At 39.3% G+C, this 17,791-nt stretch overlaps 1 protein-coding gene across 1 annotated transcript in view; it reads right to left on the bottom strand.

Annotated features, from left to right (window-relative positions):
• Positions 1-17,791, bottom strand: part of PDE7A (phosphodiesterase 7A) — a 48,952-nt gene that overhangs the window by 17,495 nt on the left and 13,666 nt on the right. Inside the window, exons 4-5 of the mRNA XM_056110856.1 lie at positions 4,159-4,310; positions 1,533-1,596 (exon numbers count right to left, since the gene is read on the bottom strand). Of these exons, the coding sequence (XP_055966831.1) occupies positions 1,533-1,596; positions 4,159-4,310 (216 nt within the window). The remainder of the gene's footprint in view (positions 1-1,532; positions 1,597-4,158; positions 4,311-17,791) is intronic.

Here is a 17,791-nt window from a genome sequence, read left to right as displayed (position 1 = left end):
GAGTGTGTACTCATAAATCCTCACAGTATTCAGACATTCACAAAACACGAACATGAGTCTAGAATTCTCTAAAGATTCTCTAAAGAGTTCTCTATGATTCATTTTTATTTATTTTGCTTTTCAGGTCACACCTGGAGATGCTCAGGAGTTACTCCTGGATTTGCACTCAGGAATCACTCCTGGCAGTGCTCAGGGGACCATATGGGATGCTGGGAATCGAACCCTGGTCAGCCGCATGCAAGGCAAACGCCCTACCCCCTACCCCCTACCTCCAGCCGCTATGATTCTTGAACATGTACAAAATGCTTACACAAAGCTAAACATGGCAGAAAGCTATTGATAAATATTGGATGATTTCACCCATTTGCACAATATAAAGAAATAAAATTGACAAGCATATAAAACAATATAGAATATAAATCAGTGAATGTTCATCTACAAATAACATAACTTCAATTATTTGAGGGGAAGAGGAGCAGAAGAAAGAGTGGAGGGGCTGGAAGAAAAAATAGTGGACTTTATTGTTTTCTATTTACTAAAAGCAAAAAAAAATTCCATTTGAAGCCTGAGATGTAGAACACCAAGTAGGGTGTTCATCTTGCATGCAGCAGGCCTGAGTTTGATTTCTGGCATCCCAGATGGTATACCAAGCGCTACTAACCCTCGAGCATTGCTGGGTATGATCACCAAAAAACAAAAACAAAAACAAACCCTCCTTTATTGGGAACTACACTATGCAGAATCTGGAGAGCATGAAGGTCCTCTAAGAACATCAGGTCATCCAATGTTGTTTCAGTGTAATACTGATGAGAAAAATTCCTGCCTGACAATGGATTAAACCATTTTATCAGAAGACCTGCTTTTTCACTATGTCTTTGCAATTAAAGTAAAACAGAAAAAGTGAAAAATGTTTCCCAAAAGGAATTCTATTCCTTAAGAGAATAAAGAAACATGAATCCACCCCAAAACAAAACTAAAAAGGGGCTAAAATAGCTAGAATCATGTATAGCATTTTTTCATACCATCTGTACTCTAGAGATTCTGAAACGCTTTCCTAAAGCGTTTGAAGTTCTTTCCTACCTCACTATGGATTTGATTAGAATATGCTGAATCTCAAATGTTCAGAGAAACAAAAGCTTAAAAGCCAATATAATGCTGGATGAAAGGATATCTCTCAAAAGATCGTTCGTCTACTACATATTGGTAGCTATCAAAACTGGACTAGAATGTTACTATGAACCGCCACAGAATTTAAAAAATGAAAAATCAGTTGCATACCTTTGAATTATTATCTACAATAACATTAATGAGGGGTGGCTAAATGACTATATTCTTAGAGTCATAATCGAAAAACAAAATTCTCAGAATAATCCTGACTTTAGATCAGTCACTAAAGAGGCAAACGATGAGGCTCAGCCAGCAGAGGGCTCACAACCTCAGTAAATAAAAGCTACGAGCCTCTGCTGACTGTGTGTAAAGGCATAACATAGCAAGAATACATTAACTTGGAGTAAGTCAAATTCTTCACTTACCATTTGTTAGTCTATCAAATAGAAAGATATCAAAATTCCAATTTCCAACTTTTTCCAGCATACACTGAAATAAAAATCAAACATATCTACTGTAATTTTATTTCAATAACCTTTTCTTTTACAAAGAATCCACAAAGAAGTTGATAAAAATGGACTGTGATTTACTTTAAGAAGCGTCACTTGCCTTATAATCAAGATCTCTTAAAGAAAAAAAGTCCAAAAGGATAAGCTGTATTTAAAAAGCAAATAATTTATTTTTCAATTAATAACTATCCAGGTGTTTCAAGTTATACTTAAGAGTTCCATAAAACTTCAAGAATCCGAAAACAAGTTAATGACTGTCATTGAAATACGGTTCATACTTTGTACAGTCTAGATTTTTTAAGGAAAAATAAGTCTTAGATCTGTTATGCAGCCCAGTAGCATGAGACCTGGGTTCAATCCTGATACCACACACACAGAACAAGGTTATGGTCAAGAAAGATAGTAAAGAAGGTAAGGTGCTTGCATTGCAGGGTTCGACCTGGGTTCAATTCCCCACAGCAACCAGGCTCAGTATGGCCCTAAAATCAAAGCAACCAAACGTTAAGCAGTATCTTCCAGGAATTGTGAAAAGTGCCATTTTCACTTACACCGATCAACATCAGGCAAAGAATTTCTCTCTTACTTGTGCAGCACAGGAAATCAAAACCAGGGTGGAAGATCAAACCTGGGTTGGTCACACACAAGGTAAGTAACTTCCCTGCTGTACTTCCCAGCCCCTCAAAGATTTGCTTTCAATCCTCTTACTGATAGGCAAATAGACAAAAAGTTATCAACCTTGCTCAAAAAAATTATAGTGCTGGGGTCTTCCAGTTTGATTCTGAAAGCAAAACACTTGACATCTAAACTACCTAGTCTGTATTACTTAAAACATACTCATTTCATGGAAAAAAATATGCAGCCATTTAAAATTTAGTCCCAACTTGTGGCTACTTTTTAATTCATAAAGTATTCTTATAAAACAATAGTGTACTACATTAACTTTAGGCATGTGTATTTATCTCAGAAAATAAACCCACAGTGATTCTTAATACAAAGTGATTACATATTTGCATCATATATTCATAACTTAAAATCTCTGGGTACTTTACTTCCAATAAAATATTTTGCATAAAAATTCATTGCTGCATACATTTATAAACTGACATGAACAATACTAAGATATTAATACAGACTAATTATGATAATACTAACATTTATGTACAGATCAATATTCTCATCTAAAGAACAGACTTGTGGACCTTCTTTAAATTAAAAGAAAGCATGAACACTTTTTCATTAATTTCTTTGATCAAACAGAAAAGCAATTTTTTTAGCTTAATATAATCATAAAGGAACCACAGCCTGATCTACACAGACCTACAAAGTCTGGCAGTCTTTATTCTTAAATAAAAGTATAATAGAGAGTCAAGATTATTACAAATTCTTTCCCTCCCCCCTACCCCCCAGCATGCCTACAAATTCTTATTTGGTCAAAAACAAGGTTTTCTTACACTTCACCTTCATTAAGACATTTAATACTATATTAAAAAACGGTGCTCACATTCACCAGGATTAAGTCTTTGAACTATCTCCTTGATACAAGAGACAATAAGACAACCATTTAACTGCAAATCAGACTAAATTCCTATGCTGGCTTTACTGCTAATCAACTGGGTGAGCTCAAATAAATTCTTTTTTACTCTCAGGTCATAGTTCCCTTATCTGTAGAACATAAAAATTAGAATTTACCCGTCTTTTGAACTCTAAAGATATAAATTACTTTATTTTGGGTAATCGAAATAAAGTAATTTGTACTTTATTTGTACCTTGTAGCAAACGTACATTAGCTTTACATTCCAGAATACAGAAATATGGAATACAGGGTTTTAGACTAGCCAGAAATAACTAGTGAATTATCTGAAATCAAACTTTTTCTAGACTTCTTGGTCACCATAAGGTTTTTTGGTTTTTAATATAATTTTCTTTATAAAAAGTTGTCTGAAAAGGTGTGTTGCTGTTACTCTTATCTTTTGTCCCACTATTATCTTAGCTAATGGTAACAGAAGAATGTCTTGGACAAAATATCAATTCAGCAGGTTACTCCAATTTTGACAGACCAAACTTTTTTTGTTTTGTTTTGGGGCCGTCCCTGGTGCTCCCGGATTCCTCCTGGCCCTGCACTCAAGGATCATTCCTGGCAGGCTCACCAGGGGTGCTGGGGACTGAACCCAGGCCAGCTGCTTGCCAAAGCAAGCACCCTTCCCACTCTACTATCGCTTGGCCCCAGACAGTCCCAATGTTAAAGGTAACCCATAATACTCATTTCCGTGTTCAGATACTCTGAATTATCTTATTGTTGAAATCCTCTACTGAGCTACTTATTATCTGATGTTAAAACAAAAACATTTTCATTAGTTACTTCAGAAATGATGCTTTCTCTCTAATACCTAAATAAGAAATGAACAGTTATTCTAAAGGAAAAACTAGAAAAGTGGGCCAACTGATTTTCACACAAAGTAAAAAAGGCCCTATAAATCAAGTATGAAAAAAGGCTCCACTGAGTTCATGGAAATAAGAAAAAATTTGAGCCAATTCTACACACCTTAGCTTGTCCATTATAGTCATCATCTAAGATGTTTAGAGAACTTGAAACCGTGGTGCCACGAAAGAAGCGTGAAGATCTAAGATACCGCTGGAAACTTAGTAACCTTCTTATATTCCGAGCAGACACAGAAACTTCAATTTCAGATTGAGCTGAAATAAAAGATGAGTATAGCAAATTAAAAACTGCAGATAAACAATCTTTGTAACACTGTTTTTATTCTACATAGTGAATCATTATACCACATTTCTAAGAGATAAGGTACTTTAATTATATTTATTGATTGATTGATTTTTGGCCTTTAGGGTCACACCCAGCGATGCTCAATGTCCTGGCTCTGCCCTCAGGAATCACTCCTGGCAGTGCTCAGGGACCATCTGGGATACCAGGGATTGAACCTGGGTTGGCCATGTGTAAGGCACTGTACTATCCACTGTACTATCACTTGGGCCCCTTTATTTTTATTTTTAATTAAATAACAAGAATAAATGGGTCCACAACAAGTAAATGATACTTGGAGGGCTCACTCAGGATGGGAGATGTGTGCTGAAAGTATACTATGGACCAAACATAATGACCACTTCGTACATGTATTGCAAACCATAACACCCAAAAGAAGAAACAGAGTAAAAGAGAATATGTCTGCCACAGAGGCAGGGGGTTATGGGGAGGCTGAGGGGAGGGATACTGGGAACACTGGTGATAGAGAATAGGCACTGGTGGAAGGATGGGTACTTGAGGCTGCTAAAATCTCAGGGCTGGGAGGAAGAGACATTACTGGCGCCCACTCAAGTAACTCAATGATCAACGGGATGACAGTGATATTATTAATAATTTTAATTATTAATTATATTAATAATTATTCAGCTAAAATACCACGAAATCGTCACTTTTGAGGACAGTGATAGTACAGTGGGAAGGGCACATGCCTTGCATGTGGCTGACACCAAGTTCAATCCCCAGCACCCCACAGGGTCCCCTGAGCACCATCAGGAATGATAACTGAGCACAAGCCCTGAGCATGGCCTGGGGTGGCCCCCCAAACATAACAAAACAAGTGAACTAATGAGAATACTAATGAGATGCCCACGAGTAGAAAGCTGGGGTGTTCTGCTGTCTGGAGTCCCTGGTAGTGCAGCAGTGTGGTGACCTCTGGAGGACTGCAGTCAGATGTGTGTGACACCCCCCACCCCGGCGAGCCGGCACCTAAAGACGTCTGAGCACCAAGGCCAGGATTTAACCCTGAGAAGCACATGTGTAAGCAGCACAAAATGACCATCCAGCAAGCTGTCCAGCCAGAAATCGAACAAGCACCACCATCAAGGAAGTTCAACTGCTGCTGAGCACGTGTGCAAGAAGGTCCGCGCATGAGCACCCGGCTCTTCAGAAAAGGAACATGGGGCAGGGGGAATTTTAAAGAGTCATTGTAATTGAATGGTCTGAATGCTCCAATTAAGTTTGACAAAGTTGTTTAAAGGACCCAGGTTACCTTTGAATATAGAATGTATATTTCAACAAACCCCAAAAGTCAAAGGTATACAGGAAAGTATGGCCCACACGTGTAAAAAATTGAAGAGGTTTACAGAAACCATTCCTAGTGGATAAAACAAGAATATAGAATATCAAGCACTTGCATGACACGTGTGAATCCCTGGGTTTGATCTGCAGCACTATCAAAAAAAAAAAAAAGAAAAGAAAGGTCCACTGAGTTCTTAATGGGGTGAGGTCGGGGGAAGGCAGGAAGCCTTCAGAGCTCACCCCGCAAATAGCTCTCTCCTGCTTCTGCTTCTTCCAAATACATCTACAAGTGCTCTACACCAGCCTGTTCGGGGCTGCACCCAATCCTGTCCAACCCCAACCTCGTGCTAAGGCTCACTAAAGCTCACTGAGATTTTGAGATTCTAGGATCAAGAACACTTGATCTAGGAGATTAAGGGTCAATTATAATTAATATCATTAGAATTCAGAGTCCAAGGTCAATTATACTTGTAATTAATATTTTCTTGAATTGAACTTTTTATTAGAACAAAATGTCCTATGTTATCTCTTGTAACTTTCTCACTAAGTCTCCTTTGTCTGAAAATATAGCGACCCTATCTCGATCTCCTATTAAGTATGCAGAGTATCATTTCCATCCTATTTCTTTTTTTTAATGTTTATCATCCCATTGCTTTCAACCTCTTTGTATTTATATATTTAAAGCAAGTCTCTTTATACTGTATAAAGAGACCGTTTTTCAAAGCCCAGTCTGCCAATCTCTGCCACTGAAATGTGATTATTAAGAAGGGCTAGGACTATGGTTCAGTGGTAGAGCACTTGTATGGCAAGTGGGAAGCCCTGGGTTTGATCCAAAGCACCACCAAGGAAAAAAAAGCTTCTCTAGTTTTTGTATATGTCATGTGATTTTTGTTCCCTGTTTTGCTTCTCAGACTAGATACTTTCAATGTTCTTACCTTCATGTTTACCAATCCTTTCCTCTGCCTGCTCAAGTATGCTTCTAGACGATGCTTGATTTCAGTTATTAATGTATTATTATTGCTCCAGAACTTTAGTTTCCTCTTATAATTTCTATACCTACTGAGACTGAATATGTATAACATTATCCCTGGTTTCCTTTGGCTCTCTGGCCATTGTTTTCTTTTAATCCATAAGTCTTTTAAAAATAAAATGACAACTGGTTCAACATCTTTGACTAGTACCACTAATGTCTGGGATCCCTAAGGAATTATATCTATGAAATTGTTCTATCTCTTACATGTATGGGTTATATTTTCCAGTTTCTTTTGACTGCTTTTTCTTCAAATGAGAAATGCACATTCCATGTTCAAAGGTAACTTGGGGAATCTAATTTTTCCTCCTCGAGGAGGTTTTGTTTTTTGATTCATTTGAGTGGAAGCAAGAAATTAATCCAAGGCATCATTCTTGTGAGGTGTGCATGCTATCACTGAGACACCCAGCTAGATCAGGAGAGCTTAACTCTTTGTTTGTTTTGCTTTTTGGGTAACACCTGGCGATGCTCAGGAATTACTCCTGGCTCTGCACTCAGGAATCATTCCTGGCAGTGCTGGGGGACCATGTGGGATGCCAGGGATTGAACCCGGGTTGGCCACATGTAAGGCAAATGCCTTACTCACTGTACTATAACTCTGGCCCCGAGAGTTTAACTCTAATTTTTAAATTTTATTTCCATAAAGTTGTTCATGATAATTGATTACATTATTTCAACACCAATCCCACTACCATTACATCGAATTTTCCCACCACCACTCAATCCTGCCCCAAAGGCAAATGCTATATAATTTATTTTGTATTGTTTATTATGAATAGTATGAGATGTCTGTAAGAATCTGTCTCAAAGTGATTCAACAAAAAATTTTTAAAAAAAGTATGAGATGTCTGCTCCTGGAATTGCATGCACCTGGAATTCTAAAGTTTTAAATAATTGGGGTCTGGGGCTATTTCTGCAGCGAGATGCTGGTTCCAATATTTATTTGTGAGTCTCTGGGATCGAGGAGACAGTTTGTGGGTGCGGCAGCCAGGATCCCGAAAGGGCAGGGAGATGGGAAGCAGCTATCCAGTCCCAAGCCCTTGAGGCCTGGCATTTTCAGTCACTGATCCTGCATGCCTGGGTTTCTCAGTAGATTCATTCTCTTGCTTGGGAGGCCCATGATGAGCCTGTGAAGATCGGCCATGAGGGTGGCGGTGACTGGGTTCTGGACGTTTGCGGCTGCTGGGGTTCAGAGAATTTAATTCCTATTATGGTTGGCTAGAGACATCAGTTTTCTAAATTTCCTAGCTTGCTTTTGTGTACCTGCCTTTGTTTATCCTGTTGTCTAGGAGCACTGAAGTTCCTGTTCCATCATCTCACCTGTCAGCCAGTGACCTAACACAGATTTCCTTGAATACCCTGGGCCCAAGTAGGGGTGTAGTAAGATGGGGTAGGACAATGAAAAAGACACAATGGCTAATACAAATCTCGATTTAGGGCCTGAGGATACGGTACAAGTGGCAGCGCACACGTAGCATGCATATATGAGGTCCTAGGTTTGATCCCCGTTACCACATGGCTCTCTGAGCACTGATCACCAAGTGTGATTCTCTAGACAAAGATTCTGATAAATGCCACATGTTAATCACCTGGAGCTGAAAACGAAACAAACAACTCTGGCTATCTTTCAGGGGTCTGCTACACTGCAACTTGAAGCTTTTGCAGGACATGGCCCGCGAAGTTTAGTACACCCCAAATTCAACAAGACACACCCCGAGCCCCAGGGGCAGAGGAACGGGGAATGAGCACTGTTTTAGCTGCCAATTAGCAGCTGCTTCTTTCTTCACCACGGTGTACCCTCCTCATAAGTATACAATCAGGGTTCAGAGTTCTGAAATACGGGCCAGAGAGAGTACAGTGGGTAGAGCACTTCTCCTGACATGTAGCTGACCTGGACTCAATTTCTAGGAAGAGCCAGGGGTAAATTTTGAGCACTGACAGGTGTGGCCCAAAAATCAACCCCCCCCCCCCCCACACAAACAAACAAAGCAAAAACGTTCTGAAATAGCTGATGCCGATCTTTCCTACTCATACCAAATAATTTGGGCGGGGGGGGGGGGGTAAAAAGTTCTTGATACTCTTGTCATTTAAGAAAAACAATATCTGCCCATTTTCTCTAAAAAGTGTGCTTGGGGAGTAGCTTCCAAAAGTTTATTCTCTGCTCAATTTAGATTTGAGAATGGAGAAAAGGTAAACAGGAACACTTGTTTGAACAAACACCAGTTAACACCAGACACTCTAGGTACTTTTTTAATGAACTTTTTTTCTAGGCATGCATATACATATAGGATTTCTTTATCCAAGAGAGTGCGTAATATTGTCTTTGTTTAAAAATAATGTGCATGTTTTCAAGTTAATAAACATACATATCTGGGCCATATTCTACTGGCCAAGTTTCACCCCACAAGGCCTCAGGAGAACGAAGGCAGTGTCCCAACCAACGGGCAGCAGAGTTTTAAAACTCTTTTTTCTCCTGCAATGAACTTCCCTCCCCTTCCCTTCTCTCTGTTGCTGCTGGTGTGAGGCCTGGTGGTTGGACACTTGGCTGTGGAGCTCTTATTCCTGGAGCATGGTGCTAGCCGGTGCTGCAGATTTGGTTGTGGTGCTCACTGGGGGTTGTGCGTATCAGGAGAGGGAACCTCCATGGCAGTGCCAACTGGATCAACTGTGAGGTGCTGGGGATCAAAAGCACAGCAGAATGTAATGCTTTCGAGGCAGAACCATATCCGGAGGTCCCTTAATATCCACTCGTTCCTTAAAATTTGAAATATTTTTTATTGAGATACACAGTTGCCAAGTTGTTCATGACTGGGTCTCAGTCAAAGAATGTTCCAAGAGCCATCCCTTCCCCGGTGTACATTTCCCACTTTTCCCTCCCCAGCCTGTCTCTATGGCAGGCACTTTCCTTCTCTCTGTCTCTGTTTCTGTCTCTGTCTCTTCCTTTTGGGGCATTATGGTTTGCAATACAGCTACTGACATGTACGTATTATCATGTATATCCCTTTACCTACTCTCAGTACTCAGTTCTTGTCCAGAGACCATAACACATATTCTTACACTGAAATCTTTGTACACTTCCTAATTGATACCCTTATAGTAAATTATCAGAAGCAGACAAGCGCACAGGAATATGCTTTCTTAAACAAAATTAGAGGTGTTTTCAGAACTGTCTTAAAATAGCCTCCAAAGTATTACCTAAGAAAAAGCGATCAGTAACTCCTTCAAGAAAAAGGTATGCTGGGAATGTTATTTTTATTATTTAACTTGTTTTAGTATGATGAGGCTATTAAGATGGAAACTTTCATTTTTTTCCCAAGTTTTCTCCCCCTTTACTCTTCTTTCCTCAAGCACATTCTAATGCTCTATTGTGAGTAGAAGTAAAAACTTTGTAATTGAAACAAGCAGATAGAGTTCACTATGATTAAAAAGTCATGTCTTTGAAGACTATATAAAAGGGGATATAGGAGGTCTGAAAACAGGAAAGTACAACAATGAGAATGTAACTCGTACTTTTATTCAATCATTAAAGTTTCCATCTTTTGAGCATATTACATAAAAATCTGACCCGATTACCAACATTCTCATGAGCTCATCCTGTAACATGAGACACAACATTATTTCACAGCATAATAAACAATAAGGTTGTGTTTATTAAAGTTCCGGTTCCTCTGGGCTAGGGCTATTTATTTTAAGTCCTGGCTTGTTCTAGTTTACATGGTTACCTACATTCTGATTCTGCTTAGAGAGCTGATAAACTGTGAATTAATCATGTTACTATCGTAAAGAGCTGTTGACTATCAAACGCTGCTGGTTCTCTTCTGGAAAAAAAAAACTAAACCTATCTCCCCTCAAATTAGAGGTATTTTTTCCTCAATGATCTTGATTACTTCCAGTCATTTGTTCTTCATCCCACTGAGTCACCAAAAAAAAATTAAAAAATTAAGAGAGATAGAGAAAGAAAGAGAGGGAGTGAGAGAGAGAAGAGAGAGAGGAGAGAGAGAGAGAAGCTAGACTTGAAATAACCTCAGGAGCTGTGTTTATATCTTGATTTTCCTCTCATGTTAGAAAATAAGACAGGAAATAAACAGGCCGCCCATGAGGGAAACAAAAGCACACAGCAGATAATTAACACAACTCCAGGGCCTCTACTACAGGCTCTCCAGCAAACTGCCATTCAAATGGCACAATAAATGCTATTTAGTTTTTAGATAAACGAGGTGAAATTTTTTTAAAAATTTGAAACTTGGGACATCACCACCCTAGCTTTAAAAGACCACAAGAGGGAGCCCTGTTGTCACAACGTTTGCCATTTGCCATCATTCCCCATAAAAATCAAGTCAAATGCATATTGTCACAAATTACCTTTGTTTTTTCCCTTAAAATTTTTATTTATCATCATAAATTTGGAACATTAATTCTATTGTAGGGAAATATCAGGCAGTACAATAACTATATAAGTGATAGCAGTTATTAATATAGAACAAGACAGTCTATATTCTAACCTTTCTTTTTTTATTAGTTACCCTGCTGAAAGTATAGCTGAAAAGCTGATAGTTAAAAGAAAATAATGGCCTTCATCATTTTGAAACATTATGAGACATTCATCAATGAACCAAGTTTCCTTATTTGAATTTTATTTTTCCTTTTTGGGTCACACCCAGCGGTGCACAGGGGTTACTCCTGGTTCATGCACTCAGGAATTACTCCTGGCAGTGCTCGGGGGACCATATGGGATGCTGGGAATCGAACCTGGGCAGGCCACGTGCAAGGCAAATGCCCTACCCGCTCTGCTATCGCTCCAGCCCCTCCTTATTAGAACTTTTATGTGGAGCACACGGATGAAAGGTAGCAAGTGCTAGGGTGCTGAGAACAATGGCCATTTTGCATTTCTCCCTTCCCTTTGTTATTGCTATTTTGTTGTGATGACCCAGGGGTGCACTTCTGGCTGTGCTAGAGCTGAGACCCTCTGGGGTGGGGAGCAGTCCCAGACAAGAGAACCGCTGAGACCGTGGTCAGTGATGGTGGGAGCCACCGCACCGAGGAGCGAACTCAATGGCTTCACGCTTGCAGAATCAACTTTGTGGACACTGACCAGCCCCCAGGCCCAGGCCCTGGCCTCTGTCGGCAGCAGAGCACCGTAAAGTAGTAAAAGGAAAGTTGTATGGGGACTCTGATACTGTACCATCCACAAAGCGGGCTTCAGAGGGCTGCTGTAAAAATCAAATGAGGATCAGAGCGATGGTACAGTGGGGAGGGCACCTGCCTTGCATGCTGCCAACCCACACCAGGTATAGCCCCCAAATCAAAGCCAAAATAAATAAATAAATAAATAAATAAAATGAGATAACACGTATGTCTTTTGGGGAAAGAATAAATGACATTTGGGGCCAAAGTTAGGGCACTTGCCTTGCTTGTGGCCAACCTGGGTTTAATCCCTGGCACCCTGTACGAGCCTCCCCAGGAGTGATCCCAGACTGCAGAGCCAGGGAAACCCCTGAGCATTTTGGGTGCAGCCCCCAAACTGAAAATAATAACAACAACAACAATAATTAAATCAAATAAAAATAAATGACATTAATGGCTAGTTATTATTGTGATCAAATATTTTAAACCATAATTTACATTATTTTAACAAAGCCAGCTTTAGCCTCCATGATGACATCATTATATACTGAATATCATTATACACTTTTGTGTAGAGACAAACAGATTCTGAAAATAGATAAATTTACATAAAAATTAAACAAGCAATATGTAGAGTATCATTCCCTTAAAATGAATATATAGACAAAGCTTTATTACATGATCAAATAAATAAGTCAGCTATTCTTAAATCTAAAATTAGACCAATGTTAATGTGAGAATAAAAGGTATAATATACAGTTCCCTGAACCTGGGCCAGCCTCTGGCTAGGCCAGTGCCTTACCCACGTACTATCCTTCTGGCCCCTCCTTAAGCAAGTCTTATCTTAGTTTGCAAAATTCAGTGCTCACTTTGTAAAGTAGGAGAAAAAAAAACACCCTAAAATATCACTTTTATGTTAAGGGGGAAAAACAAGCCAAAATAAACAAATGAAATTACTGCAAACTAAAAAGCTCCTGCACAGTGAAAGAAACTATCATTAAAAGCAAAAGGGGCCCAGGAATGAAGCACGGCTTCAGTGTCTCCTGCAGACATGAGGCCTTGTGTTCAGTCTCTGGTGCCACCAACTCACCGTAGGCACCAGCAGAGCAAGCGCTGGCTATCTCTGGCATCATAATGGAGAGAGGCCCCGGCACACAGCTAAGTGTGCACTTACCATCCAGCGGTGCAAGCCCGTCACTGCAACAGCAGCAGCAACAAGCGAAAGAAGGAGAACAAACTAATTTTTTTAAAATCCTAATGAATGGATGAAAATATCATGCAGCCAATAACAGGCTAACAGAAAAGGAATTTATGTGTATGTGTTTTAATGTTAAGGAAAAAAATCTCACAACAACAATAACTCAACAACAATACCTTCATTAAAAATACTAGGAAGAACAGAGATGCCTTCATACCCCACACCAGGCTGAGTCTCATCCAGGGCACCCCAGAGGGGGCGGGTGAGTCCCACCACCCGCCCCAACAGAATCCTGGCAGCCGAAAAGAAGCTGATTGGCACCATGCTCACAGCTGATCTCCACAGGCTTGGGATGAGCCTCATTCATGAGAATGAATCTGCTGAAAAACTCAGGAACGCGAGTGATAGAAATTTCCAGGCTCTCACAAAGTTGGGAATGGGTGACCTACCCCCATCTCCTTGTTCTTCCGGGAGTCTGGTGGTAATACCTACTAACTGTTTCTGGCACCATATAATGGCCATGATCCAGAGACTCACAAATAAATCTCTCAGAAGAGAGCAACAAACTGCAGAGACGTCTCCATCCAGTTAAAAATTTAACTCCAGTTGCATCAACCTATTTAAAATTTTAGAATTCCTGGAGCATGAAGCTGCATTTGCAACCATGTGGCATCTCATATCCTACACTACTGGTATACTAAGAGTAGCACACCACATCTGATGGGATGTAAAGTAGAAGACAACCAATCTTGACCCCCCCAACACACACAAAATTATCACATAGGGCTCAACCTGTAACAGCGTGCTAGTAATCTCTTATGCAAGGGCTTAATGGCTCCAGGGTGAGATACAATAAAATCCTCACATACTTTCCTCTAAGGAAACTTTTTCAGATCACTTTGAGCAGATTATTTATAACAAGAATACAAAATAAATTATTTAGGAGCTGCTTTTGGGAAAGGCCTGAGTGGTGGTGGGAAAATTCAAAATAATGGCGGTGGGAAGGTGTAATAGTGGTGAGATTGGTGTTGGAATATTGAACGTGATAATTATTGTGAACAACTTTATAAAAATAAAACTTAAAAAAACTGGGAAGAGCAGGATACCTCACCAAATACATACAGATAGACCAACAGACAAGTACAAATATGCTTATTCCCACTAAAACCCAGATCAAAATAAAAATGACAATGAGATATCACACACACTTGTGAGAAAGGGCTGTATCAAACAAAGCTAGAAACAAGTGATGGTGAGGGTGTGGAGAAAAAGATACAGACAGCTCTCTAGAAAAGCTAAAAAGATATCATATCTAGTAGTTCTACTCCCAAGTATCTATCTAGTCAAAGAAAACAAAAACAACGAATCCAAGAGATACAAACACACCTATGCTCACTGTGGAACTAATCACAATAGTTTCAATCAGGAAGCAACACGGAAGTGCTTCCAAATATAAAGTCTAAAAAAAAGAAAAAAGGAATAGTCAGGAGTGGTGTATTTTGGAAGGGCAAAGTGACGGTGGAATAAGGTGGTTTCCTGAAACACTGCTGGAGGGAGTGGTGTGGTGGGACTACCACTGCAAAACAGCTTCAATAGTACTGCAGACCACAATACTGCAATTTAAAAATAATTTAAAAAATAAAAAAGTAGCTCTCTATACTACCCAATCAATATTTAATTCACATTCTGACTCAGCAGCTTAATCTGCCATACTCAGAACACCAAAAGTTAATTTTTTTTCACCTAACGTGTGAACAGATACTCAAGAATAACTCCCCACATAAGACTATCTAACAGATTTATCACCATTTGTTTATTTAACAACTACTACTTTGTAACATCACTGGTTTACAAGTATCATGGAACTTTAGGGGTTTGGCTTTAGCTGTGTGCTATAAAAAAACCTCCCCAGCTCACCCTCTGCCTGCCTTCACTCTCCTTCCGGATCCACCAGGTGTGTTCATGAAATCTAATTTACTGTTTTCTGACAGCTTTTCTGTTTAGTAATTCATATTCCATATGAATGAAATCATTTGATACCTATCTTCCATTTTCCTATTTCACAGAGCATAATCTTTCAAGTGCCATCCATTTTATACCAAAAGTTATATGTGCACGTGTGTGCCTGTGTGTTTGCGTGTGTGTGTGTGTGTGTGTGTGTGTGTGTGTGTGTGTGTGTGTGTCCTTGAGCATGTGCATATGGTTAAGGCGATGCTCAAGGGCTTGTAAGACTATCTGGTACTAGTGATCAAACCTGAGATTCCAGCATACAAAGCATGTGCTCCTGGTGCCAGTTCAACTTTGGTAAAGGCAGGGTCGTTTTCCACTGAGAATATACCGCAGCTAAAGAAACAGAAACAGCTTCTTTATCCAATCATGTGTTGAAGAGCCTTTAGATTAATTCCATGCTTTGGCTACACTGTAGTACCATTTATTTAAAATAATTTTTCCACTACTGTATATTACCACTTGTTGCAAATCTAATATCCATAGGCATGAGGATACTGGAATTTACAATAATATTTATGGTGTTTATTGATCCTTATACCAGTATTAACCTAGCTTAATTATTATAGTTTAAAAAATAAATAACATATTTTAAATTTATCGAGCAGGAGTAACTTCCATAATGTATTTTTTAATTAACTTCATTCTTTTTGACATTTTCAATATGGGCATTTAATTTTTATTTTATTACGGTTTTTGAGCCATACCCAGCAGTGCTAAGGGCTTACTCCTAACTCTGTGCTCAGGGATTACTCCTGGTGGGGACCATGTAGGGTCCTGGGGATCCAACCTGGGTCAGCTGCATACAAGGCAAACACCCTAACTGCTATACTATCACTCCGACCCTGACGTAAGTTTTAGAATCAAACTGCTGATTCCACCAAAAAGTGGCAAAAATTTGCTGCGATTTTTGATGTGGTCTCATCAATCTGGGAACATTAAAATCTACAAAATACTGGATGTTCCATCAATTAACAACAGTACAGATTTTCACTTCTCTAGATCTCTAATTTTTCTCTTTAATTTTTTTTAATGTCTTTTCCTCTTTTTTGGAGTGCTGGAAATCAAACCCAGGATCCCAGAGAGATGAAGCAATTGCCCTACTATTGTATAATATATATATATACATATACATATATATATATACATATATATATATCCCTGGGCCTCCTTTAACTTTCTATTTAATGCCATACAGGTCTTTCATTAGAGTTAACCCTACATCTTTAGTTGATGAAAATTTTAATCATATGCTATTTCAATTTTTGTCAATGCTGCTTTATAGAAACAGAACGCTGTGCTGGGCACTGGAGCAACAGTAGAGTGGGAAGGACATTTATTTGCCTTTCACATAGTCAACCCAGGTTTGATCCCTGCATCTCATGGGGCTCCCAAACATCACCTCAGAGCATAGCCGCTATGGCCCAGAATCAAAACAAACAAAATCCCCCCAAAAGAGCTACATGTTGACTTTGTACCTAAAAAACTACTAAATTAATAATCCTAATAATTTTCAAAGTACATCAAGGTACCCATAAAAAATGACTTTTATACACTTATTTTCCAATCCTTATCCTTTTATCCCCTTGAACCACTGTATTAATCAGACTCTCCAAAACAATACTGTATAGAAAAGAAATAAAGGATGCACCTTGATTTTCATTCCAGAAAGTCTCAAAATCATGAAATATGTTTCTTCTAGGTTGAATATTCTTTCAAATATGCTTTTTCTGTTCTTAACTTGATACAGAATTATAAACAAAGAATACCAAAATGTATTCAAGACCTTTCCTTATTCGGCTAATGTGGTGGCCCTTAGTAATTGTTCTTTAATGTAAATCAACTTACATTTCTTTTCTTTTTATTTTATCTTTTTTGTTTGTTCGCTTATTTTTGGGCCACACCTGAAAATGCTCAGGTTACTCCTGGCAGTGCTTAGGGGACCATATGGGATGCTCGGGATTGAACCCAGATTGGCTGCATGCAAGGCTAACATCCTATCTGCTGTACTATTGCTTCGGCACCCAATTTACATTTCTTAAAGAATATAAGTGCGAAGTCAGAGAGACAGTATAGCAGATGGGGTGCTTGCCTTGCAGGGGGTAACCCAGGATTAATCTCTTGCCACCCCATACACATGGCCCACTGAACCTGCCAGGAGTGATCTCAGAGCACAGAGCCAGGAGTAATCCCTGAGCACTGCCAGCCATGCCCCCACCCAACCCAATAAATAAATAAATAATTAAAGGTAACAGAGCACCCAAATAATCTACCAACCAAACAGAAGCATATTCTTCTATTCTCTAGAAGAGCTTGTTGGTATCAATATGGCACTTCTTTTGTCATCCTTTAAAGCTATTCTTTCCTCTGTCTTCTAGCTTCTTGTTTTATGAAGAAAATGAGCCCATTTCTGGCAGCATCATAATTGCTCCTTTTTTTTTAAATGTAGGAGTACTGCTATTTATTCAGCCATTAAGCTGATTGACATAACTGCTGTCTTGAAGGTCACAACCATCTTTCCCCTGCTATCCTTAGTAGTTTTTAGGGCACTTTGGTTTGCAGTTATACTCTGCCCCAGGAGTTGTGGTTTTCTAATACTGGGACCATGTTACAGATTCAGGCTGCTTCTTTCATCTGCATCTTAATAGCTCTCAACAAGCTTCAGAGAGGTCTCGGCCACTCTCTTTCCCAAGATAGCTTCTGCTATAGTCTGCCTCTCCTGGCACCTGCACGACCTTACATCACTTTTTGTGGCA

Source organism: Sorex fumeus, unplaced genomic scaffold (assembly GCF_029834395.1).
Source record: "Sorex fumeus unplaced genomic scaffold, SorFum_2.1 ptg000002l, whole genome shotgun sequence".
Lineage (NCBI taxonomy): Eukaryota > Metazoa > Chordata > Mammalia > Eulipotyphla > Soricidae > Sorex > Sorex fumeus.
This window is presented reverse-complemented; position numbering and strand designations above follow the sequence as displayed.